The sequence below is a fragment of the Saccopteryx leptura genome, chromosome 4 (assembly GCF_036850995.1).
Source record: "Saccopteryx leptura isolate mSacLep1 chromosome 4, mSacLep1_pri_phased_curated, whole genome shotgun sequence".
In the NCBI taxonomy this organism is placed as follows: domain Eukaryota; kingdom Metazoa; phylum Chordata; class Mammalia; order Chiroptera; family Emballonuridae; genus Saccopteryx; species Saccopteryx leptura.
In genome coordinates this window covers 130,648,390-130,675,084 of record NC_089506.1, presented here as the reverse complement: position 1 = coordinate 130,675,084, position 26,695 = coordinate 130,648,390, and the positions used below count along the sequence as shown (strand labels likewise).

Sequence of the window (26,695 nt, the reverse complement as noted above, 5' to 3'; positions counted from 1 at the left end):
CATTTTGGGAAAAACCAATTTATGAAGGCTCAGAAAAAGTAAAGCAAATCCAGTAGGCATATAACTACCAAACTAAGTAATCTCATCAAAATCTGATTCTTTAGTTATAAAAAAATAAACAAATGTCCCATTAGCACACTGAAATATAAAGACTTGTTTACTGACCTTACACAGTTTAAAGACAGTTTAAGAAAAACCTAAGAATGATTTCTTTTAAGGGTTTTGACATACCGCTGCATTTCTGCTCTGAAGCAAGGGCTTTGTATTCCGAATTAAAAGTCTGTGGTCTGGATCCATCGTATAAGGCTTCTTCCTTTCGTCAGTTTTTTCTTTCTGTTCATCATCAGATTCATAGAAATTTTTGTCATTGTCCTCTATACCATCATTCTACAAGAAATAAATCCAATTCCATGTTTACTTTATACCTTGAATAGCCCAAATATTACACAAAGAAAACTCTTTAAAACATCTACAATAATAATAATATTTTACTGTTCAATACAACTGTTGAGGTAATTTCAAAATACATGCTCCTTAAATGAAGGCCTAATTTTTTTTCATATTTTATAACACAGTAACTGTCCTTTAGTGCTATAGATAATATACATCTTTTATATTACATAGGAAAACTCTGAAAATATTCAATCCCCATAAATATATCCAGAGCTGCCCAAAGGGAAAAACCTGACAATGACAGTCTAACAAAGCTCTACTATGAGACCTGCTAAATTCTGAAAACTGTTCCTATAAATCACCGGTCACTCTGTAATTGGATCAAAGGGTCAAAATAAAGAGAATATTTTAAACTGTAACACATAAAGAAAATCATAATAAAGCCTGACAGGTTAAAAACTATAAACTGAATTGGCCCCTATGTTGTCAAAAAAGACCCAGTTCGAGGTTTTATATAGCCATAATAGTTTATTGTTTTTATTTTTCTCCTTTTTATTTGAATCCTTACTGTCTTTGTCAGTAAAAACAGGCTATAGGCATTTAGTCCTAAAAACAAAAACCCCCCACAAAATATAGTAATACCCACCTGGATCCAACTCAACTACTGTTTAGAGGTCATTTCCACTTATCAAGTGCCTGAAATATATTTCCTACTTCAGGGAAGATAAAGTAGACGTACTTTCCCCTATTCCTATCACCAAGTACAACTAGAAATGCAAGACATTATATATAAAACAAACAAAAAAGGAAAAGAGAGAAGACAACTGGGTAAAGACCTCAAGACGCAAAGAATAACCACCCTGAGTTCCTTGGGCTTTCATTTTTATCTCATGTTTCAAAGACTGGGTGCTAGAGAAGCAGGTAACCCAGAAACACCAACAAGCACAGATTTAAAAAAAAAAACACCTCCAAAACCCTGCTCTATATTGCAAAAGGACCAAGAAAGGGAAGGTCTAGGAAGATGGACAACTTTTTAAGGAAATAACTACTCTAGTGTAGCCAACTAAACACTATGACCCTATACCTATCCTCACCAGTGAAGGCTGACATGAAGAATGTGGATATTTCCCCTTACCAGGCTGTAATGAGATGCCCCAATCACCCCACTGCGGTGATGTCAGAAAAGGACGAGAAACTGAGACTTAAATTCCTACCAGGAGGAAAATGAGGCAATCTAATGGTTTCAGTGGAGACCAAGTGGGGAGCTTGGACATCCAAGTTCATCTATAAGTTAACAGGTGAATTTACCTCTCCTCACAAGACTAATGTAAAAGGGATGCTTAATGTAAAAGGGACACTCAGAAGCTGCAGCACTACCACCCAGTGGTCACAAGAATATACCACTCTGTGGTGTTAGTGTAGGACATGTGTATACAAAAATGAGGCATTTTATTCCTGCCAGCCAAAGAGCTATAGGGGAGCATTAGTGGGGAGCCAGAAAACCCATATTCACCTACAGTAATGAGCACACCCTCAATGACAGTCAACGGAGGCTGAGGGGGGAAACTGAACCTATACATACATTCAATGGCCTACTCCTTATGTGCCATGACCAGACTGGATAGTTTAAACAACATCGTTTACTTCTCACAGTTTCTCACAGTTCTTCCAAGTTTGGAAACCCACGATCAAGGTGTTGGTAGATTTGGTTTCTCCTTAGGCTTTTCTCCTTGAACATTATTTCAATGACTCAGCAATAATTATGGGGTATTCACTCCAGTTTGAATAAGATCAAGAATTTCATGATATCCAAAATTCCCATGTTCAATCAAAAATCACTCACCATGGCCCTGGCCGGTTGGCTTAGTGGTAGAGCGTCGGCCTGACGTGCAGAAGTCCCGGGTTCGATTCCCGGCCAGGGCACATAGGAGAAGCGCCCATTTGCTTCTCTACCCCTCCCCCTCTCCTTCCTCTCTGTCTCTCTCTTCCCCTCCCGCAGCCGGGGCTCCATTGGAGCAAAGATGGCCCGGGCGCTGGGGATGGCTCCTTGGCCTCTGCCCCAGGCGCTAGACTGGCTCTGGTCGCAACAGAGCACCGCCCCGGAGAGGCAGAGTATCGCCCCGTGGTGGGCAGAGCGTCGCCCCTGGTGGGCGTGCCGGGTGGATCCCGGTCGGGCGCATGCGGGAGTCTGTCTGACTGTCTCTCCCCGTTTCCAGCTTCAGAAAAATACAAAAAAAAAAAAAAAAAAAAATCACTCACCATTCCAACAGCCAAGAAAATCTCAAACTAGATAAAAAAAAAGACATCAAGACTAGAGATACTAAAACTATCTGATAAAGATTTTAAAGCAGCTATCATAAAAATGCTTCAATAAACAATTAGGAATACCTTTGAAACAAATTTGTATGTTAAAGCCCTAATACTTAATGTAGCCATATGCCAAAATAGAATCTATAGAGTAGTGATTAAGGCTAAATGAGATCGTATGGGTGTGACTCTAATCCAATACACGGGGTGTCCTTATAAGAGAAAGAGAAACTTATCTGTGCCAATGGTGGCACAAACGGCCATATGCGGACACAGCAAGAAAGCAGGTATCTACAAGCCAAGGAGAACAAGCCTAAGGAGAAAGCAAATCTACCAACACTTTGATCTTGGACTTCACACCGGGAAGAACTGTTAGAAACGGTGGGAAGAAAATTTATGTTGTTAAACCACTGAGTCTAAGGCCCTGGCCAGTTGGCTCAGTGGTAGAGCGTCGGCCTGGCGTGCGGGGGACCCGGGTTCGATTCCTGGCCAGGGCACATAGGAGAAGCGCCCGTTTGCTTCTCCACCGCCCCCTCCTTCCTCTCTGCCTCTCTCTTCCCCTCCTGCAGCCAAGCTCCATTGGAGCAAAGATGGCCCGGGTGCTGGGGATGGCTCCTTGGCCTCTGCCCCAGGCGCTAGAGTGGCTCTGGTCCCGGCAGAGCGACGCCCCTGAGGGGCAGAGCATCACCCCCTGGTGGGCAGAGCATCGCCTCTGGTGGGCGAGCCGGATGGATCCCGGTCGGGCGCATGCGGGTGTCTGTCTGACTGTCTCTCCCCGTTTCCAGCTTCAGTCTTAAAAAAAAAAACACACACAAAAAAAAAACAAAAAACCAAAACCCACTGAGTCTATGGTCAGGTAACATAAGTAATAGGCCAATGAATGCATAAATAAGTGGAACAACAAATCAATGTCCCCCCACCAATCAATAAGTAAAATTTAAAAATATATACTGACAAGACGAAATAACAATGAGGATGTAGAGCAGGGTCGGAAAACTTTTTGGCTGAGAGAGCCATTAACGCCACATATTTTAAAATGTAATTCCGTTAGAGCCATACAATGACCCGTGTACATTACGCATTATCCAATAAAAATTTGGTGTTGTCCCGGAGGACAGCTGTGATTGGCTCCAGCCACCTGCAACCATGAACATAAGCAGTAGAAAATGAATGGGTTGTAATACATGAGAATGTTTTATATTTTTAACATTATTATTTCTTTTATTAAAGATTTGTCTGCGAGCCAGATGCATCCATCAAAACAGCCACATCTGGCTCGCGAACCATAGGTTCCCGACCCCTGATGGAGAGGAATGATTCACCCATACATAGCTGTTAAGAATGCAAAAGGTCACAGTCACTATGGCAGTTTGGCAATCACTCAGAAATGAAAATTCATTTCATGCAAAACCCTGCACACAAATATTCATAGCAGCTTTATTCTTATTACCCAAAATGTAAACACCACAGATGTCCATCAATGGATGAATGGTTCAACAACTGGTTAAACATCTATGCCACGGAATACCACTTACAAATAAAAAAAAAGAACTGATACACACAAATCTTATTAATCTCCAAAGAAGTATGCTCAAAGAAAAAAACCATGAAAGGTTTCATACTATATGATACCATTTATGTAACAGTCTTGAAATGACAAAATCATAGAGATGGACAAAAAATTAGTGGTTGCTATGGATTAAGGGTTTCAGGGTTAAGCACAGAAAAGAAAGAAGGTTTAGCTATAAAATAGAAAACATGAAGAATTAGTGCGTTGGCAGTGTTCTGAAACTTGACTATATTAATGTCAGTATATTATTTTTTGAATTTTTATTAATTTTTAATTTATTGTTTACATAGATTCAAGTGTCCCACTGAATATAATTCCCTCACCCCCAACCCGTGTCCCTTTCTATACCCCCTTTGCCCCCCTTCCCCTAACTCCCTCCCCCTTCCCTCTAGGATTTGCTGTCCTATTATCTATATTTCTGTGTTATGTATATCTAGTTTCACTAATCCCTTCATCTTCTCTGATCCCATCCCTTCAACCTCCTTCCCTCTGACTGCTGTCCCTTTGGTCCCTGTGACCCCGCCTCTGCCTCAATTCCATTCCTCTGTTCACTTTGTTCATTAAATTCCACATATATGGGAGATCATATGATATTTGTCTTTCTCTGCTTGCTTATTTCACTTAGCATAATAATCTCCTGGTTCATCCTTGCCATCACAAATGGTAAGATTTTGTTCTTTTTACTGCCGCATAGTATTCCATTGTGTATATGAAGGACTGCTTTATTACCCACTCATTCACTGACGGAACACTAGGGCTGTTTCCAGATCTTGGCTATTGTAAACAATGCTTCAATAAATATAGGGGTGCATACCTTCATTTGAATCAATGATTTGGTATTCTTAGGATATATTACTAAAAGTGGGATAGCTGGGTCAAAAGGCAGTTCCACTTTTAATTTTTTGAGGAATCTCAATACTGCTTTCCACAGTGGCTGCACCAGTCTGCATCCTACCAGCAGTGCAGGAGGGTTCCCCTTTCTCCAAAATCTCACCAGAACTTGTTATGTGTTGTTTTGTTGATGAGCGCCATTCTGACAGGTGTGAGGTGGTATCTCATTGTGGTTTTAATTTGCATTTCTCTAATGATTAGTGATGTTGAACATTTTTCCATATGCCTATTGGCCATCTGTATGTCCTCTTTGGAGAAGGGTCGGTTCAGTTCTTTTTCCATTTTTTAATTGGATTGTTTACCTTCCTGGTGTTGAGTTTTACAAGTTCTTTATACATTTTTATTATTAACCCCTTATCAGACATATTGGAGAATATGTTCTCCCATTATGTGGGTTGTCTTTTTATTTTGTTCACATTGTCTTTTGCTCTGCAAAAAGCTTTTTAGTTTGATATAGTCCCATTTGTTCATCCTGTGCTTTATTTCACTTGCCAGTGGAGATAAATCAGCAAAAATTTTGCTACGAGTGATATTGAAGAGTTTACTGCCTATGTATTCTTTTAAGATGTTTATTGTTTCACGACTTACATTTAAGTTTTTTATCCATTTAGAGTTTATTTTTGTGAATGGTGTAAGTTGGTGTTCTAGTTTCATTTTTTTGCATGTACCTGTCAAATTTCCCAACACCATTTATTAAACAGACTACCTTTACTCCATAGGATGCTCTTACCTCCTTTATCAAGTATCAATTGATCATAAAGGCATGGGTTAATTTCTGGGTTCTCTGTTCTGTTCCATTGATCTGTATGCCTGTTCTTATGCCAGAAGTAAGCTGTTTTGAGTACAATGGCCTTGTAGTATAACTTGATATCAGGAAGTGTGATACTCCCACTTTATTCTTCCTTTTCAAGATTGCTGAGGCTATCCGTGTTCTTCTTTGGTTCCATATAAATTTTTGGAATATTTGTTCTATACCTTTAAAGTATGCAACTGGTATTTTAATAGGAATTGCATTGAATTTATAGATTGCTTTGGGTAATATAGACATTTTAATGATGTTTATTCTTCCTAACCATGAACACGGACGGTATAAGCTTTCACTTGTTTGTATCTTCCTTGATTTCTTTTCTTTTATCAATTTTTTATAATTTTCCAAGTACAAGTCCTTTACCTTCTTGGTTAAATTTACTCCTACTTTTTTTGTTGTTGTTGCAATAGTGAAGGGGATTGTTTTTCTTAATTTCTTTTTCAGACAGTTTATTGTTGGTGTATAAAAATGGCACTCAAGCCCTGGCCAGTTGGCTCAGCGGTAGAGCGTCGGCCTAGCGTGCGGAGGACCCGGGTTCGATTCCCGGCCAGGGCACATAGGAGAAGCGCCCATTTGCTTCTCCACCCCTCCGCCGCGCTTTCCTCTCTGTCTCTCTCTTCCCCTCCCGCAGCCAAGGCTCCATTGGAGCAAAGATGGCCCAGGCACTGGGGATGGCTCTGTGGCCTCTGCCTCAGGCGCTAGAGTGGCTCTGGTCGCAATATGGCGACGCCCAGGATGGGCAGAGCATCGCCCCCTGGGGGGCAGAGCGTCGCCCCTGGTGGGCGTGCCGGGTGGATCCCGGTTGGGCGCATGCGGGAGTCTGTCTGACTGTCTCTCCCTGTTTCCAGCTTCAGAAAAATGAAAAAAAAGAAAAAAAAAGAAAAAAAAAATGGCACTGATTTCCAAATATTAATTTTATATCCTGCCACTCTTCTGAATTTATTTATCAGGTCTCGTAGTTTTTTGACTGAGACTTTAGGGTTTTCTATGTACAGTATCATGTCATCAGCAAATAATGATAGTTTTACTTCTTCTTTTCCAATTTGGATGCCTTTAATTTCTTCTTCTTGTCTGATTGCTGTGGCTAGGACTTCCAGGACTATGTTGAATAAGAGTGGTGAAAGGGAGCAACCCTGCCTTGTTCCTGCTCTTAAGGGGATTGCATTTAATTTTTGCCCATTGAGTATGATGTTTGCTGTGGGTTTGTCATAGATGGCCTTTATCATGTTGAGGTATGTTCCCTGTATTCCCACTTTGCTGAGAGTTTTGATCATAAATGGGTGCTGGATTTTATGAAATGCTTTTTCTGCTTCTATTGATAGTATCATGACTTTTATCCTTTCATTTATATGATGAATCACATTTAGTGATTTGAAAATATTGTACCAGCCTTGTATCCCTAGAATAAATCCCACTTGATCATGAGGTATGGTTCTTTTCATGTATTGCTGGATCCAGTTTGCTAATATTTTGAGAATTTTAGCATCTAAGTTCATCAGGGATATTGGCCTATAGTTTTCTTTCTTTGCAGTGTCTTTATCTGGTTTTGAAATGAGGATTATACTTGTCTCATAAAAGGAGCTTGGAAGTCTTCCCTCTTTTATTTTTTGAAACAGCTTGAGAAGAAGGATTGGTGTTAGTTCTACTTTGAATATTTGGTAAAATTTGCCTGTGAAGCCATCTGGTTCAGGGTTTTTCTTTGCTGAGTGTTTTTTGATAACTGTTTCAATTTCATTTGTTGTAATTGGTCTGTTTAGGTTTTTCTGATTCTTCTAGATTGAGTTTTGAAAGATTATGTTTCTAGGAATTTATCCATTTCGCCTAGGTTGTCCAATTTTTTGGCATAGTGACCTTCATAGTACTTTCTTACACTCCGTTGTATTTCTGTGGTTTCAATTGTTACTTCTCCATTTTCATTTCTAATTTTATTTATTTTAGTCCTCTTTTTCTCTTGATGAGTCTGGTTAAAGGTTTACCAATCTTGTTTACCTTTTAAAAAACCACCTCTTGGTTTCACTAATCTTATGAATTGCTTTTTAGCTTCTATGCCATTTAATAGCAGTCTCTTGATTGTAATACCTTATTATAGTTTTCCAAGATGTTCCCTTTGGGGGAAATAAGTAATGTCATACAAGATAGCTCTATATTATTTATTATATCTGCATATAAGCCTACAGTTATCTTAAAATAAAAAGTTTTAATAAACAAAGCTAAGGAGAAAAAATAGTAAATTAGGTAAAAGTTATTTGTACATATTTATTTACTGTTATAACAATATAATAAATTAGCTAATATGCTATGCACTGGACTTTTTTTTGTCTTTGCTGGTTTTTGTTTTTGGCATTAAGTTGTATTAGTTCTTTACATATTTTGGATAACTCTTTATCAGATGTAGTATTTGTAACTATCTTCTCCCATTCAGTAGGTTGTCTTTGTTTTGCTGATGGTTTCCTTTGTTATGCAAAAACTTTTTAGTTTGATGTAGTCTCGTTTTTTTTGTTGCTGTTTCCTTTGTTTGAGGAGATATATACAAAAAGATATTGCTAAAAACAATGTCAAAAAGTTTGCTACCTATGTTTTCTTCTAGGAGTTTTATGGTTCAAGGTCTAACATTTAAGTCTTTAATCCACTTTAAGTTTATTTTTCTATATGGTGTAAGAAATTGGTCCCATTTCATTCTTTTTCATGCACCTGTTCTGTTTAGCCAACACCACTTACTGAAGAGACTTTTTTATTTATTTATTTTTTTTTTTTTTTGTATTTTCCTGAAGCTGGAAATGGGGAGAGACAGTCAGACTCCCGCATGCGCCCAACCAGGATCCACCCGGCACGCCCACCAGGGGGCAATGCTCTGCCCCTCCGGGGTGTCGCGCTGTTGTGACCAGAGCCACTCTAGTGCCTGGGGCAGAGGCCAAGGAGCCATCCCCAGCGCCCGGGCCATCTTTGCTCCAATGGAGCCTCGCTGCGAGAGAGGAAGAGACAGAGAGAAAGGAGAGGGAGAGTGGTGGAGAAGCAGATGGGCGCCTCTCCTGTGTGCCCTGGCCGAGAATCGAACCCGGGACTTCTGCACGCCAGGCCGACACTCTACCACTGAGCCAACCGGCCAGGGCTGAGACTTTTTTATTTTTTTGACAGAGAGAGGGACAGATAAGGACATACAGCCAGGAAGGGAGAGAGATAAGAAGCATCAACTCTTCATTGTGGCACCTTAGTTGTTCAATGATTGCTTTCTCATATGTGCCTTGACTGTAGGGCTACAGCACAGCGAGTAACCCCTTGCTCAAGCCACTGACCTTGGACTTCAAGCCAGTGACCATGGGGTCCTGTCTATGACCCTGCGCTCAAGCTGGTGAGACCACGCTCAAGCTGGCGACCCCAAGGTTTTGAACCTGGTTCCTCCATGTCCCAGTCTGACGCTCTATCCACTGTGCAACCACCTGGTCAGGTTAAAGAAACTGTCTCTACCCCATTGTATATCCTTCTTCCTTCATTATAGATTAATTGACCATTTAAGTAAGAATTTAGTTCTGAACTCTGTGTTATATCCCATTAATCTATATATCTTTTATGCTAGTACTATGATGTTTTGATTATTGTAGTTTTGTAATCGAGTTTGCTATTAGGAAGTGAGATACCTCCCACTTTGTTCTTTTTCAAGATTTTTTTGGCTATTTGATGTCTTCTGTAGTTCCATATAAATTTTAGGATTAGCTGATCTATTTCTAAGAGAAAGAATATTAGTATTCTAATAGGGATTGCGTTAAATCCGTATAGCATTACTTTAAGTAGTAAAAACATTTTAACAATATTAATCTTTCCAATCAATGAGCAATGAGCAAGGTATATATCCTTCCATTTATTTGTATCTTGTTCAATTTGTTTCATCAATGTCTTTTGTTTTTTTAAAGTAAGACTCCCACACGCACCCTAACCAGGATCCACCCAGCAACCCCTATGTGTACCAATGCTCTGCCCATCTGGGGCCATGCTGGCAACTGAGCTAGTTTTAGTGCCCAAGGTGCAGGCTCCACTGAGCCATCCTCAGTGCCCCAGGTCAACGTGCTCAAATCAATCAAGTTGTGACTATGGGGGGGGGGGGGGAGAGAGAGAGAGAGAAAGAGAAAGAAAAGGGGGACAGGGAGGGTAAGTGAAGCAGATGGTCGCCTCTCCTGTGAGCCCTGACTGGGAATTGAACTCGGCACTACAACACACCCGGTCAACACTCTACCACTGAGCCAACTGGCCAGGGCCCATCCATGTCTTCAAGCTTTCCGGAAATATTTGGTCTTTCAATTCTTTGATTAAATTAGTCCTAGGTATTTTATACTTTTCAATGCAATTGTAAATGGGACTGTTTTCTTCATTTCTTCTTTAGATTGTTATTGGTATAAAGAAATGCAACAAACTTCTGTATGTTAATTCTGTCCTACAACTTTAGTAAAGTCATTTATTAATTCTAGTAGTTTTTAGTGGCATCTTTAGGACATACTATATAAAGTATCATCTGCAAATAATGAGATTTTATTTCTTCCTTTCCAATTTGAATGAATTTTATTTCTTTGTCTTTTCTGATTGCTGTGACAGGACTTCCAATACTAGATTGACTAGAAGCAGTGATAGTGGACATCCTCATCTTCTTCCTTATCTAGAAGGCTTTCAGCTTTTCACCATTATACCAGTAGTAGGTTTGCCATAATGGCATTTATTACATTGAGATATAATCCTTCTGTACCCATTTTGTTCAGAAGTTTTATCATAAAAGAATGTTGACTTTTGTCAAATGCTTTTCCTGGATCTACTGAGGTGATCATATGGATTTTACCCTTTATTTAGTTAATATGATGTATTTAATTAATTGATTTCTGAATGTGAACCATCCCTGCATCCCTGGAATAAACCCCACTTTTTCTTGAATCTGGTTTGTTAATATTTTATTGAGAATTTTTTTTATCTATGTTCATCAAGAACATTGGCCTATAATTTTCCTTTTGTCTTAATGTCTTTATTTGGTTTTGTTATCAGAGTAATAGTGGCTTCATAAAATGAGTTTGGAAGCATTCTTCTTCAATTTTTTGAATCAATTAAAGAGAGACAGGTATTAATTCTTCTTTGAATGTTTGGTAGAATTTACCTGTGAAACCCACATAAGATTCAAAGATTTGAACAGCTATTAATAAAAATTCCTACAAATCAATATACCATGGTATGTTAAAGATGTATAAATTAACTTTTTCTTCACATTTAATATTAAATTAGTATAATTTTTTAAAATGAAAGGGATTATTTGAAATATTAAGTTCTAACAATAGGATTATGGGCTAAGAAACATAAAGAATATGTTGCTTAATACTTATAATAGTTATTGATATAAATTATTCTTTCAAAGTATAGTCCCCTCAAAGAAAATGTTCTCTTAAATGTTTTATGAAACTTCAACTAGTTCTGCATGAGATTATCATGGCATAGCTTTTTACATCTAGGTCCACTAATTACTAGCTGTATATACCAACTGCATACTTTTCTAAGTTTGATATAAAAGGAAATAATTAATTGAAAAATGAAAGATTAATATTTGTATGAGGTTGATAAAATGAAAAAATAAGGCTTCCATATAGGATAGAAACCAGTTTCCAATAAGTTTATATCTGAATCTATATTACTACCAGCTATGTTGTCTCAGGTTTTCAATCCATCAAAAGAGACATGAACCCAAACAGAATGGAAGCTAGATGTACATAACTAGAATGCGTATACTACGTCACCCACTGCGGTATCAGTGCTGGACCAATAACCATGACAAATTTCTTGAACTTTCCTAGTCTCAATTAACTCATCTGTAAAAGGGATATCTATATCATATAAGTGTTACAAATATTGATTAATTTATTTTTTAAGATTTTACTCATTGATTTTAGAGAGAGGAGAGAGAGAGAAAGATGGGGGCGGGGATCAGCAGGAAGCATCAGCTCATAGTTTTGCGCATGTGCCTTGACAGGGCAAGCAGGAGTTTCAAACCAGCGACCTCAGCATTCCAGGTCAACACTTGATCCACTGCGCCACCACGTCAGGTAAGGTCACGTTTTAAAAATAGGTAATATAGGATTATAGAGTTCTGCTCCCAGTAATTGCTACATACCATAGGCAAATGAAACTTCCCTTCCAGTGAGAACTAGAAGAACTAGGGGGAAAAAATGAAACATACCTGTTTGAAGGCTCAAAAGAGCTAAAAGAACAGTCATAAGGTATGTAGGCAAGACCCAGAAATAGTAGTAAACCTAGAAATCTGATTGACGTTATTGATTGCCTTCCCCTAAATAGCATGTGCTACTACGTAACAGGTGGCTGATAAGCCTACAAGTCCAGTAAGCTTTGCGCCAATTGACAAAACTACATTACAAAAGCTAAAGGTTGGGATCCACCAAAAAAGCAAAATTCCTACTAACTCGCTTAGACTTTAGTTTAAAAGCTAAGAGTCTATAACCTAGGGAATAAAGATGGTAAAATTAAAACACATGTTTAATCATATCAATCCATAACTGAGGTGATTAAATGAATTCAGATTGTTGATACCCTTACCTAGTAATATTACACAAGCAAACCTTCATCCAAAATTTCAAACTACTATAACTTTTCATAAAGGAAGGAAAAAAGGGAGGAAAGGAGAGAATAAGCAAAGGCAGTGTCATCAAGGGATCAGGATATTGTTACTATTTCAGAGGGAAAGTAGAATATCAACTCTAAAGTATCAACAGGGAGGCTGCTAAAGTATAATTACAGTCTCTGCTTATTAGCCTGAGTACTAATTACATAGGTGTGTTCAGTTTGTGAAAATGCATGAAGCCATTCGTTTCTGACATATGTACATACCACCATGTACTTTCACTTCAAACAAAACTTTAGTATGTATAAGGAAAGAAAGACATCGATGTAACTATATATTAAAATAATAAAAACAAAGCTAAAAAATGAAGACTAAAGACTAAAATTTAAAATGGACTGTGAAATAACTACAGATAAATAAATACATTCAAGAGATAAAGTGATAAGATCGAGCTTCTAGCAGGGACTTCAACCTGGTATTATTTTTATAAAAAGTCAAATCACTTTTTAAAAATCATTTTGATATAAAGCACTATAATTTCAGGATCCACTTCTAAAGTTAAGGTGACACTCTTAAAATCTGACTTTGACTAATTTTATAAGTGTAATATTTGGATGGATCAGATGGAGGAAGATTTCTTCTCTCTTAGAGATAATAGCCCAGATAATTAAATAAGTAAAGTGATGACTCTGTATCTTAGATAACTTTGAAGAGTTTAAAATAATAATTAGTAACATTTTAATGTAATATAATGATATAAATTTTCTTTTCACCTTGTCCAGAAACACCAAAGTTAAACAAGTAAAGTAAACAAGATATAGTAAGAAAGATGTTTAATCAACTAAAGATAAAAATAATAAAATGGATTTCAAAGATGTTAAAATCCATTTAGAGAAAGAAGTTCTCATTTCCTCAAATTAGTATGCCAATGTACATAAACCAACTCTAATATACATCCATGTGTATTTGAAAGCAGTATTTCAGAAATATTTTCAGTGGAACTAGTTAATATTTTTTAACTTATTCTGAGCATGCTAAAATACTTCTTATCCATAAATTGATATTACAGTCTCAATTTATGTAATACATCTGTGACTTTGGAACTGAGAAGAAAAGACTCTTGTACTAGTTGTAACAATTGTTATGAAGCCTTTAGATAGTATTTTAAATAAAGTCCTTATTCAGAGAATACTATGCATATAATTTTAATCATTTTAATAGTCTGGTTTCCCGATACAAAGATAATAAAGGTATAACTTAAAAAGAGGAGTATACTAAGAAATATCTTGCTGCTCTGTCAAGGGACAAATAGAAATTTGTTTTAGATGAGTTTGCATCAAGAGAGTAAAAAAAAGAAAAAAATCAATGATTATACATTGTTTTCATTGAGCCTAAAGAAATGAAGCATTATCATACTGGGGTTTCTTATGGATATTATTTAAAACATTTTATATTGTGGTTTATGTTGACAATTTTTCTAAACCCCTTTTCAATGTGGCTATTGCAAAAGGATGGAACCACTTGACAGAAATGTGACTGATATAAAAACCATTAATAAACCCATAAGACCTACTCTTTTGCACCTTGGAAAAATGGCTGGTTCTAAAGCTAGACAATTAAAATAAATCTAGAACATCACTATTTAAACAAATGCCCTTAGAATGAATCTGAAATTTTTCAGCAAAAAAATATTAGTAATATTAATTTATAACCCAAGAATAAATATTAGACTCCATCCTTATATAAATAAATGACAAAAATATAAATAAGTCAAGTCTTCCTTACAGAAGGACTCCACGTAAATCTGCTATCATCTGAATGCGTACTAGAAGACTAAATATTTCTATGACATCATCAAATCTATAGTCCAAGTTGATGTGTATCTCAAATAATAGAAGTAAAGATTCATCCTAATGGAAAACTAGTAAATGACCCAAAAAGGAACCCTCATTACTGAGGACACAAATACATAAAATGTATGTAATAAAATTCATAAAATGAGTATAAAAAGCTGTATTTATAAATAAATGACTTATTAGTCTACATTTAAAATATCTGTGTGTTGACAAAGACTTGAATGTGGTGAGAGGTGAACACTCAATACAGTGTACAGAGGATGTGTTGTAAGAATTATGGACCTGAGACCTGCACAATTTTGTTAATCAGTGTCACCCCAATAATTTCAGTTTTTTAAAAAAATGTGTGTATAAAATGAAGTTATATATAACAATAGACTACCTTGTCCATCTTTCTAAAAAGTATGCATATAAGCTGAACTAAAAAAAAAAAAAAAAGGAAGTTTTAGCCTGACCAGGCGGTGGCGCAGTGGATAGAGCATTGGACTGGGATACAGAAGACGCAGGTTTTTGACCCCGTGGTCGCCAGCTTGAGCATGGGCTCATCTGGCTTGAGCAAAGCTCACCAAATTGGACCCAGGGTCGCTGGCTTGAGCAAAGGATTACTTGGTCTGCTGTAGCCCCATGGTCAAGGCACATACGAGAAATCAATCAATGAACAAATAAAGTGCTACAACGAAAAATTGATGCTTCTCATCTCTCTCCCTTCCTGTCTGTCTATCCCTCTCTCTGACTCAATCTCTGTGTCTGTTTAAAAAAAAAAAAAAAAAAAGCTTTAATTCTCTCATTTGGAAAATAGAACCAACTTATATTTGAGAAAGCTTTTTAGTTTCTTTAAAATGAAGATAGTACTTTAGAATTACATTTTGAGCCTGACCAGTGGTGGCACAGTACATTGAGTGTCAAGCCTGGGACACTGAGGACCCACATTTGAAACCCCAAGTTCAGTGGCTTGAACGTGGGGTCACCAGCTTGAGCATGGGATCATAGACATGAGCCCATGGTCACTCACTCTGCTGGAGACCTCCAGTCAAGGCACATATGAGAAGCAATCAATGAACAACCAAAAAAAGTGATGCACCTACACGTTGATGCTTCTCATCTCTCTGCCTTCCTGTCTCTATCTCTCAAACACATGCTTAAAAAAAAAAAAGGAAAATAAAAAGAACACATTTTGAGTAGATATAAATGAAATTATATAATATCTAGTATTTTATATGAAATCTAGGAGTATAAGTGGGAAAAGGGTAGGATTAAAATTATAGCTAGGTGATGTGTATACAGGGATTCATCAGACTCTTAGCTCAATTTAGTGCGAGCTTAAATTTTTCCATTACTAAAAATTTAAACAGTGAGTCTCACTTCAATATCTATTATAAGCTACAGTAATTAAGACAGTGATGTTGCCTGACCAGGCGGTGGCGCAGTGGATAGAGCGTTGGACTGGGATGTGGAGGACCCAGGTTCGAGACCCCGAGGTCGCCAGCTTGACCGCGGGCTCATTTGGCTCGAGCAAGGGGTCACTCGGTCTGCTGTAGCCCCCGTGGTCAAGGCACGTATGAGAAATCAGTCAATGAACAACTAAGGAACCGCAACGAAGAATTGATGTTTCTCATCTCTCTCCCTTCCTGTCTGTCTGTCCCTCTCTCTGTCTCTGCCAAAAAGAAAAAAAAAAAAAAAGACAGTGATGTTAGTGGAAGGACAGACTACTGGAACAAAACAGAGAACCACAAAATAGACTCCTATGAATATACAGTCAGCTTATCTTTGATAAATGAGCAAAGGAAATAAAATAGAGAAAAGACAGTCTTTTCAAAAAATGGTGCAGGGGCCCTGGCCAGTTGGGTCAGCGGTAGAGCGTCGGCCTAGCGTGCGGAGGACCAGGGTTCGATTACCGGCCAGGGCACACAGGAGAAGCACCCATTTGCTTCTCCACCCCTCTGCTGCGCTTTCCTCCCTGTCTCTCTCTTCCCCTCCCGCAGCCAGGGCTCCATTGGAGCAAAGATGGCCCAGGCACTGGGGATGGCTCTGTGGCCTCTGCCTCAGGCGCTAGAGTGGCTCTGGTCGCAACATGGCGACACCCAGGATGGGCAGAGCATCGCCCCCTGGTGGGCAGAGCGTCACCCCTGGTGGGCGTGCCGGTAGATCCCGGTCGGGCGCATGCGGGAGTCTGTCTGTCTCTCCCTGTTTCCAGCTTCAGAAGAATGAAAAAAAAAATGGTGCAGGAACAAATGGACATCTGCATGCAGAAAATAATGAATGAAGACATAGACCTTAGAACCATCACAAAAATTCACTCAAAAAGATTTATAGATAAATAGATACCTTAAAAATATATTAAATTCTAGAAGATAACCTATCTGAAATCTAAATGACCTTGGCTGTAATGATGACTTTTAGATACAACACCAAGGACATGATCCATGAAAGAAATAATTGATAAGCAAAACTTAATTAAAATAAAAAATGTCTGATGTGTGAAAGATAATATCTAAGACAAAGCCAATCTAAGCCGCAGACTTGGAGAAATATTTGGAATAAACACATCTAATTAAGGGCATTTATGCAAAGAACTCTGAAAACTCATTAAGTAAACAACTCAATTAAAACACAGGCAAAAACCTGAATGGACCAAAGACATAGATGGCCAATAAGCATATGAAAAAATGCAACTTCAGCTGAAGTAATCTCTAATATTATGAAAGCACTTCCAAATATCTTACTGAATCCTTAAAACTACCCAATGAGGTAAGCAAAGCAGGGATTTACTATCTTTTTCAAAGAAGAATTAAATGAGTACACATAGTTTGCATGAATTATCAAAAATCCCGACTTGGTTGTGAGGCGAGCAGAGCCGGAGACTAGACCAGAGGCCGAACTTGGGATCTGACAAGATGGCCGGGCTGCCCCGCAGGGTGATCAAGGAAACCCAGCATTTGCTGGCAGAACCAGTTCCCGGCATTAAAGCAGAACCAGATGAGAGCAAGCCCGTTATTTTCATTTGGTCATTGCTGGCCCCCAGGATTCCCTCTTTTTTTTTTTTTTTACAAGGACAGAGAGTCAGAGAGAGGGAAAGACAGGGACAGACAGACAGGAACAGAGAGAGATGAGAAGCATCAATCATCAGGGTTTTTTTTTTTCGTTGCGACACCCTAGTTGTTCATTGACTGCCCTCTCATATGTGCCTTGACCGCGGGCCTTCAGCAGACCAAGTAACCCCTTGCTTGAGCCAGCGACGTGAAGGTTATAACGCCATGTGTACAAAAAAGTTCCGAGTTCAAACATAAGCAAGTGAAATCTGTGACAGCCAGAGACAAATAAAAAAGGAAGAGAGGAAGAAAGGAAAGGAGAAAGGGAGGGAGGGAGGAGAGGAGGGAGGGAAGGCAAGGAGGAGAAGAAGGGAGAAAAGAAGAAAGGAAGGGGGAAAGGAAGGAAGGGAGGAAGGGTGGGAGGGATGGAAAGGACAAAGCAAGAGAGAGCGAGAGAGAGAAAGGTTACAGAAACTATGTTAAAAGAATTAAAAAGGGTAATTTATAATATTTACCCAACATATACCATTTTGCTTATTCTTTACTCCATTATACAGTTACAAATTACCATCTATTATCATTTCAATCTAAACCATTTCTTATATTTTTTCTAAAACAGTTCTCCTATGTATAAATTTTTAAAGTTTGTTCATCTGAAAATGTTTTCATTCCACCTTTATTTTTCACTTTACTTTAAGTATTTTATTTTATTTTGAGATACAGGGACAGACAGGAAGGGAAGATGAGAGGCATCAACTCATAGTTGCAGCACTTTAGTTGTCATGGATTGCTTTGCACACATACTTTTGGGGGCGGGAGGATCCAGCTGAGCCAGTGACCCCTTGCTCAAACCAGTAACCTTGGGCTCCAGCCAGAGACCACGGAATCCTATCTATGATCCCATGTTCAAGCCAGCAAACCTGTACTCAAGCCAATGATCTCAGGGTTTCCTCAGCATCCCAGGCCAGCACTCTATCCACTGTGCCACCATCTTGCCAGGCTCCACCTTTATTTTTAAAGATGGTTTGGTTCAATATATTCTTTATTGACAGTTTTTTGTTTCTTTCAACAATGGGAAGGTGATATCCATTGTTTTCCAGACTCTATCAGTTCTAATCAGCAGTTAGTCGTTACCACTGTTCCTTTCTATATGATACATTGTTTATCTCTATTTTTTAAGTTTTCTTACTTGATTTCAGAAGTTTGACTATGATATACATAGGTGTGATTTCACTTATTTTTGCTTGGGAGTTTATTGAGTTCCTGGATCTATATGCTTGTTTCGTTGATTTTCTAAAACTAAATTTAAATATTTTTTAGCTTTATTGCTCCACATATTATTTCTGTTCCATTTACTCCTTCTTCTCTTTTGGGGACTTCAGTTATAAGTATTTCATTCTGTTTGATAATGTTCCACTTGGTTCTAAGGTTGTTCACTTTCTTTGTTGTTGTTGTTTTTGCCTGTTATTCACATTGAGAAATTTCTACTGATCTTTGTTAAGGCTTCTTGACTCTTTAACAGTCCCCTTTTGGCTGTTAAACCCAGTTAGTATATTTTTTCATTTAATCATTTTATTTTTAGCCCTAGAATTTCTATTTGGTTCTTTTTATTATTATTAAGTGAGAGGAGGGGAGGCAGAGACAGACTCCCACATGCACCCTGACCAGGATCCACTTGGAAAACCCCATACCAGGCAATACTCTACCCATCTGGGGCATTGCTCCATTGCTCTACAACCAAGCTATTCTTAGTGCCCAAGGCGGAGGCCATGGAGCCATTCTCAGCACCATGGGACCAAATCCCTGAAACGAATAGAGCCATGGTTATAGAAGGGGAGAGAAAGAGAAAGGAAGGAAGGAAAGAAGGGAGGGAGGGAGACGAAAACCTTCCTTAATGAGGGAGGGAGGGAGGGAGGGAGGGAGGGAGGGAGGGAGGGAGGGAGGGAGGAAGGAAGGAAGGAAGGAAGGAAGGAAGGAAGGAAGGAAGGAAGGAAGGAAGGAAGGAAGGAAGGAAGGAAGGAAAACAAAAACCTTCCTTAATCTCATATCCATGATTCCAGCTACCATCCATAGACAGCAAGAAAAAGAGAGCGAAGTGAAAGGGGAGGGGTTGAGAAGCAGATGGGCACTTCTCCTGAGTGCCCTGACCAGGAATCAAACCTGGGACAACGAAAAGCCAGGCTGACGCTCTACCACTAAGCCAACCAGCCAGGGCCAATTTGGTTCTTTCTTATAATATCATTTTCCTGTTAAGATTCCTCATCTATTAATTCAATACAACTATGTATACTGCTTTTAATATTTTTGCCATACCTATATAGATACAAATATAGATATCTATATATATAAAATACCTGCTGTATGTCTGATAATTGCTTCTTCTTCAATATCTGGAGCTTGCTTTCTGTTACTTGCGTTTTCTCTTGAGCATCAGTTATTCCTCTGTTTTTAATGGTCACTAATTTTTTTAAAATTGTATTCTGGATATCATCAGTCACACTCTATAAAATTCTTATGTTACATTCCTCTGAAGTATATTCATATTTGTTATAACAGGACTTGTAATGGTGTCAAACTCCAAGTTCTGTCTGTCCTACTTTGGCCAGCAAGTGAAATTTCCACTTAGTTCTTTTATCTTCCAGTTGCTGCCTTTTTGCTAAATTCACTGCAGCCTTCCCCACACATGCATGTTTACTGGTTAGCCAAGGATTCGGATGGTGTTTACATCATTTCCAGAGGTTTCCTCCTTTAGAGATTCCTCCACCCTTCTGAAACTTCCCCCAAGTTCCAATACCAATACTTTTTAGGTATTCTGTCAGCTGTAAAATTAGTATTCTGATACCTGGTTAAGCAAGACTGTGATTTTTACCATGTATTATATGGGACTGGGCAGAAGGTACCCTTAGCCAAAAAGCTACAAATTCACACATTTCACACCTTCAAATTCCAGTCTTTCACGTGTAGACTCCTCACTAGTTTTTGTCTACATTTCACTGTCCTAGCGCCCTTAGTTTGCTGTTTCTAAAATCATTTTGAATCGCTTCTCGGCCTTTTGGCTAAGATCAAGTGTAGTATCTGTTCTTATCAGTTTAAAATCATTTTGAGGCCCTGGCCAGTTGGCTCAGCGGTAGAGCGTTGGCCTGGCATGCCCGGGTTCGATTCCCGGCCAGGGCACATAGGAGAAGCGCCCATTTGCTTCTCCACCCCCCCTCCTTCCTCTCTGTCTCTCTCTTCCCCTCCCGCAGCCAAGGCTCCATTGGAGCAAAGATGGCCCGGGCGCTGGGGATGGCTCCTTGGCCTCTGCCCCAGGCGCTGGAGTAGCTCTGGTTGCGGCAGAGCGACACCCCGGAGGGGCAGAGCATCACCCCCTGGTGGGCAGAGCGTCGCCCCTGGTGGGCGTGCCAGGTGGATCCCGGTCGGGCGCATGCGGGAGTCTGTCTGACTGTCTCTCCTCGTTTCCAGCTTCAGAAAGATACAAAAAATAAATAAACAAACAAATAAATAAATAAAATCATTTTGAGAGCTTTCTGTTAGTGGGGGCTGAAACATCAATTCATGAAGCACAATCTCAGCCTTAGGTCAAGTGTCTTCATGCAGCCCTGGCTGGTGGCTCAGCAGACAGAGTGTCAGCCCGGCATATGGAAGTCCTGGGTTCAATTCCCAGTCAGAGCATACAGGAGAAGTGACCATCTGCTTCTCCCCTCTCCCCCACCTCTCCCTCTTCCCCTCTTAAAGCCAGTGGCTCAAGTGTTTCAAGCGTGGCCCCAGGTACTGAGGATAGCTCAACTGGGGCACATCAGCCTCAGGCACTAAACCTAACTCAATACTCGACCATCGGCCTCTGATGGGATTGCCAAGTGGATCCTTGTCGGGGAGCATGCAAGGAGTCTGCCTCATATTCTCCCCTCCTCTCATCTAAAAAAAGTAAAATTAAAAAAAAAAAGTCTTCATGCCTTTTTTAGTTCATTCCATTCCCAGAGTATGGCTTTATTTTCATGTTTGCAAAATGGCTACTGTACCTTTAATCATCACATATACACTACAGGAAGGAATAATGAAAAAAGGCAAAATAATGTATTTGAAGTAAATCTGTCAGAAAAAAAAAAAATTTCCCAGAATCCCAATCAGAATATTTCCACAAAAACTGTTTCCTACAGCCCTGTAAAATAATTTAACTTTTTTAAAAACCATGTACATGTTACTTGGATAAAATACAAAACATTTTTTAAAAAGAACTTCATGAATTAAGAAAATTCCAATTAAAAATAAATTAAGAAGAAAAAGAATAATGTCTATAAAATGAAAGTTTTATAACTAATGGATGAAGGGGAGACATTTCAACAACACATGATACCCAGTTTCCCGTTAAAATGTGCATTGATCCTTCATCAACAGTTGACTGAAAGAGCACACAAAAACTTTTTTATTCACATTGTAGAGCAGAGGTCGGGAACCTTTTTGGCTGAGAGAGTCATGAATGCCACATATTTTAAAATGTAATTCCGTGAGAGCCATACAACGACCCATGTACGTTATGTATTATCCAATAAAAATTTGGTGTTGTCCCAGAGGACAGCTGTGATTGGCTCCAGCCACCCGTAATCATGAACATGAGCGGTAGGAAATGAATGGATTGTAATACATGAGAATGTTTTATATTTTTAACGTTATTATATTTTTTATTAAAGATTGTCTGAGAGCCAGATGCAGCCATCAAAAGAGCCACATCTGGCTCACAAGCGATCCGTTTCTAACCCGTTATAAAGCATGGATCTACCACAACTCCTCACTATTTAGTTTTTCTAAAAGTTCCACAGAAAAATAAGATTAAAAAAATAGTGCATTAGTAAATACAAAATTTACATAGAAAATTAACCTGTAAGAAAATTAAATTTCAACAAAAAAAGATCTCTAACACTTAGATCCTAAGAACCTAAATGTGGAGTTTGGAACCCTTTCCCAAAGTACCTTGTATTTTCAAAAAATTATAATCAAGAATTATATGTAGGCCCTGGCCGGTTGGCTCAGTGGTAGAGCGTCGGCCTGGCGTGCAGAAGTCCCGGGTTCGATTCCCGGCCAGGGCACACAGGAGAAGCACCCATCTGATTCTCCACCCCTCCCCCTCTCCTTCCTCTCTGTCTCTCTTCCCCTCCTGCAGCCGAGGCTCCATTGGAGCAAAGATGGCCCGGGCGCTGGGGATGGCTCCTTGGCCTCTGCCCCAGGCGCTAGAGTGGCTCTGGTCGCAACAGAGCGACGCCCCAGAGGAGCAGAGCATCGCCCCCTGGTGGGCAGAGCGTTGCCCCCTGGTGGGCGTGCTGGGTGGATCCTGGTCGGGCACATGCGGGAGTCTGTCTGACTGTCTCTCCCTGTTTCCAGCTTCAGAAAAATACAAAAAAAAAAAAAGAATTATATGTAGCCCTGGCCAGTTGGCTCTGGTAGAGTGTCGGCTTAGCATGCAGGAGTCCCAGGTTTGATCCTGGCCAGGGCACACAGGAGAAGCGCCCATCTGCTTCTCCACTCCTCCCCCCCCCCCTTTCCTTCCTCTCTGTCTCTCTCTTCCCCTCCCGCAGCCAAGGTTCCACTGGAGCAAAGTTGGCCCGGGTGCTAAGGATGGCTTTATTGCGTCTGCTTCAGGCATTAGAATGGCTCTGGTTGCAACAGAGCATCACCCCCTGGTGGGCATGCCGGGTGGAACCCAGTCAGGCGCATGCGGGAGTCTGTCTGACTGCCTCCCTGTTTCCAACTTCAGAAAAATACAAGAAAAAAAAAAAAGAAAGAATTATATCTAGTGTATGAATTTTGTGTTCTGATGAGTTTGTATTTTATAGCTATCCCTAAAAAGTTTAGAAAACTTATCTTAAAAATACTTTAAACAAAATTTTAATCTTGGAACTTTCTTACAACTATATAAAATTTTGTAATGGAATTACTGATATATTGAGAGACGTAAAAGTAGATTAATCACTCCAAATTTTTAAAGGTATACAGACTGTCAGAATTATTTTACTTGGATTCATACGCAAAAAAGAACGGTGACTATAAAGAATTTCAAGTAGTAAAGTAAAATATTTTGATATCTCTTGCAAAACTGTCATCTCCTTAAGAAAGTTCAACTTTGAAAAAGCTAGATTAATAAAATTAGAGTCATTTCTGTCAGGCCCTAATGCCAAGGTTTTATTTTAGTTTATAATTAATAAATAAAGCCACCAAAGGGGTTTATTTTAAAATCAGTCTTAGAATTTACTTGGTGTTTTATAGCACTTTCTGAAGTCCCTTACTTCTAAAAAAGGAGCTTTAATCTTAGAGACTTACTTTGTGCTTCAAGTAGTCTCCCATAATAGGCTTGAATGACAAAAAGAAAATATTTAGGTAATTCTATATCCTTGAAAATTATTTAAACTTGACCTAGAATAAAAAAAAAAAAAAAAACAAAGAAACTCATGTGGACTGCAAAGAGTAGGGTAAATTTAAGAAAATAAAAATGGAAATATGCATTTTTTGCAATCTCTTGAATTTATTAACCTAAAAGGTTTAATTTCCATTTTCCTGCATCAGCTTTATTTATAAAATGTCGTGCCCTATAAATACACTGTTATTTTCTATAGTCAAGTACCCTCTTAACAAATCTTCTCATTAATATGTAAATTTAAAGTCAATTGGTCTTCTCCCTGACAGCCCCTGAATTCCTAGTGCACTGTATAATCAGCTTTGACTTGGCCTCCACTATTTATCATCAAAGATGTCAGTTAGAAAAATTATAGAAAATGCACTGCAATTGATATGACTGCAATTTACTTTGTCAATACTTAATTGTACCTCAAATCATACATTTACATATAAACAGTCAAAATAAACTAAATTAAAAATCTCTTCTGCCCCTGAAGAAATGTTTGTATATGATGTGTTCATTTGATAACTTATTGACAAAAGCATGTACATCAGTTCATCTCAAAAAGTATTTCTAATTTTTATTTCCTCAAAAAGCAATTTTACTACCCTTTAAGCCCATAAACACAAAAAAATGTTCTTGATAGATATATGAATTTACCAAAACTTCCAACTGCCCTTTGGTTGTTCTGCCTGACTGCGTGACCTCACTCTTACTTACTGGACAATCGCCCCTGAGCACAAGAGTTCCAGGAAGATGGTCAACCTGCCACAAGAAGGAGCGTTCCAGGAAGCCGAAACCATCAAACTTGGTATGTAAAAGAGAACATACCAGAACTTCTGACTCAGTATCCCCTCAGGCTCTCCCAAACACTATATAATTCACCCCTAGTCTGTACTGGAGAAGTAAGTGCCCGGCAGGGTTCCTTTCTTCCTTACAATAAAGCCTGTTACTCTGGTCTTTTCAGACTCCCCTGGATTCCAAGGTTTTAAAGAAGTCAATGAGAAACATTTTCTTTCTTTGTTAAAAGCAAATTTAATTATGGTTGTTAACCGGTTGCAATGCCTGAGTACTATGGATGGGGAGGAGGTTTCAAAATTAGCTTCAACTGGAACAGAATAAACAAACACACAGAAACTTATTAAGGAAAGCACAAAGATACATTAATTTAAAAATTATGGGGTAATAGAATATAAAGAAAAGAATGTTGACCTAGGCATTCGATTGCTCCATTTATATTTCTGGCTCCACCTTCTAAAAGCAATATTGTCTTACATGAGTCAATAAAAACTATATGCCTCAGTTTCTTCATCTACAAAATGGGTATAAAATACTACATAGGAAAGTACAGCAAACATTGCTAACTACAAAGTATCAACAGTATTATTTTTCACATTTTCTCTTAGTATTGAGAAGGAAACTTCTTAATGTCAACAAATTTGCTATTTTAGGCACTTCTTTATTTTATATAATTTTAGTCAACAGATTGGTTTAGTGATACTGTGTTCATACATCCAAATTCTTTCACTTCAAAACAAATGGCCCTTTATATAAAATAAAGTGATGTTCACATAGCATTTATACAAGTGACTTATGCCTCTTAATGAAAAGGGGGTGGGGATACTATAATGAACAAACACTGTGATAAGGTGCCAAAGAACTATAAAACTTAGTATTGGCAACGCCATTTTACAAAGGAAAAGTCAGGCTTCTTGCCCCCACCTTTTTGTGGAGAGTGGAGGGAGAAGAATGTGGGAGCTTCCTGGCTTACAGGGACAATTGGGTCATCTAGTCATAAATTAACTATAGTTCTTTGGAAGGACTGAGGCCACTACTTGCTAGACAACAAAATAGACAAAGGTTATCTGAAAACTTCCTCTTCCCCTTCAATAAGATCCTTCAGGAGACAATGTTTACATATCCTACACTGATTCTAACTCTTCCTCCCCTCTTGGGAATCCTGAGAGTGACTATATCTAGACAAAGGGATCACGAGCCCACTCCCCCTTGCTTGAAAAACCTGCATCCTGGAACTATTTCCTTATCCTAAACTAAAACTTTTCACTGTGTGGCAATGACCCTAGAAGATTTGGAAATATCTTTGATATGTAAAACATTTATGGCTACTGTGTTAATATATAAAACGACATTTATCACTGTTGTGTTACCTTGTAAATTTTAATATGTAGGAATGTTTTTTCTTTTAATAGATCCTATAGATCAGGGGTCTCAAACTCAACTCAGCATGTGGGCCGCAGAGCAAGATCACAGCCATTTGGCGGGCCGCACTAGGTCTACAAAAGGCAACTGTTACGCAACACTTTTCTCACTGCAATTGAAAACAAAAAAAAATCAGTACAACAAGCACAATCGTACATGCAGTTTACTCAGTGTCACAAAACGACCAGAAACTGTAGTTTGCATCACAACTGCTGTTAACTAAGCTAATATCTAGCTAGGATGCTAGAGAAATGAAAAATACAAGTAGGCCCCTAGGCTTACTTAATTTTATCCAAAATATTTTGAACTTCATGGATTAGTCTGCGGGCCGCATAAAATTGTTCGGCGGGCTGCGAGTTTGAGACCCCTGCTATAGATAAATGTAAGCTTGTTGGTAATTGACTATTGTGTCATGCTCCCTCTCCTTTTCCTGCAACCTGTATGTGATCAAGTCTATATAACTAGCCTCAGAGCTATATTCGAGGCTGCATGATTTGGGTTAGCTATACCCCATGTAAGTCATATGTACTTGGCTTATTAATAAATCTCCTCTTAAAATTTCTTCTGTATCCTGCCTTGGTGTAGCTACGTAACCCGCAGAATTAAGGTAATCTAGTTTATAACAACATTTT

General features: G+C 38.7%; 1 protein-coding gene, 1 non-coding gene and 1 pseudogene across 3 annotated transcripts in view; 2 read left to right on the top strand and 1 right to left on the bottom strand.

Annotated features, from left to right (window-relative positions):
- Positions 1 to 26,695, bottom strand: part of AP3B1 (adaptor related protein complex 3 subunit beta 1) — a 315,994-nt gene that overhangs the window by 197,336 nt on the left and 91,963 nt on the right. For both annotated transcript variants that reach the window (XM_066381706.1, XM_066381707.1), the window contains exon 8: positions 232 to 387. In XM_066381706.1, the coding sequence (XP_066237803.1) occupies positions 232 to 387 (156 nt within the window). The remainder of the gene's footprint in view (positions 1 to 231; positions 388 to 26,695) is intronic.
- On the top strand, positions 2,241 to 2,316 carry TRNAV-GAC (transfer RNA valine (anticodon GAC)). The gene has a single exon. It is a non-coding gene; the product is annotated as a tRNA-Val (tRNA).
- On the top strand, positions 20,492 to 20,664 carry LOC136404533 (U2 spliceosomal RNA; annotated as a pseudogene).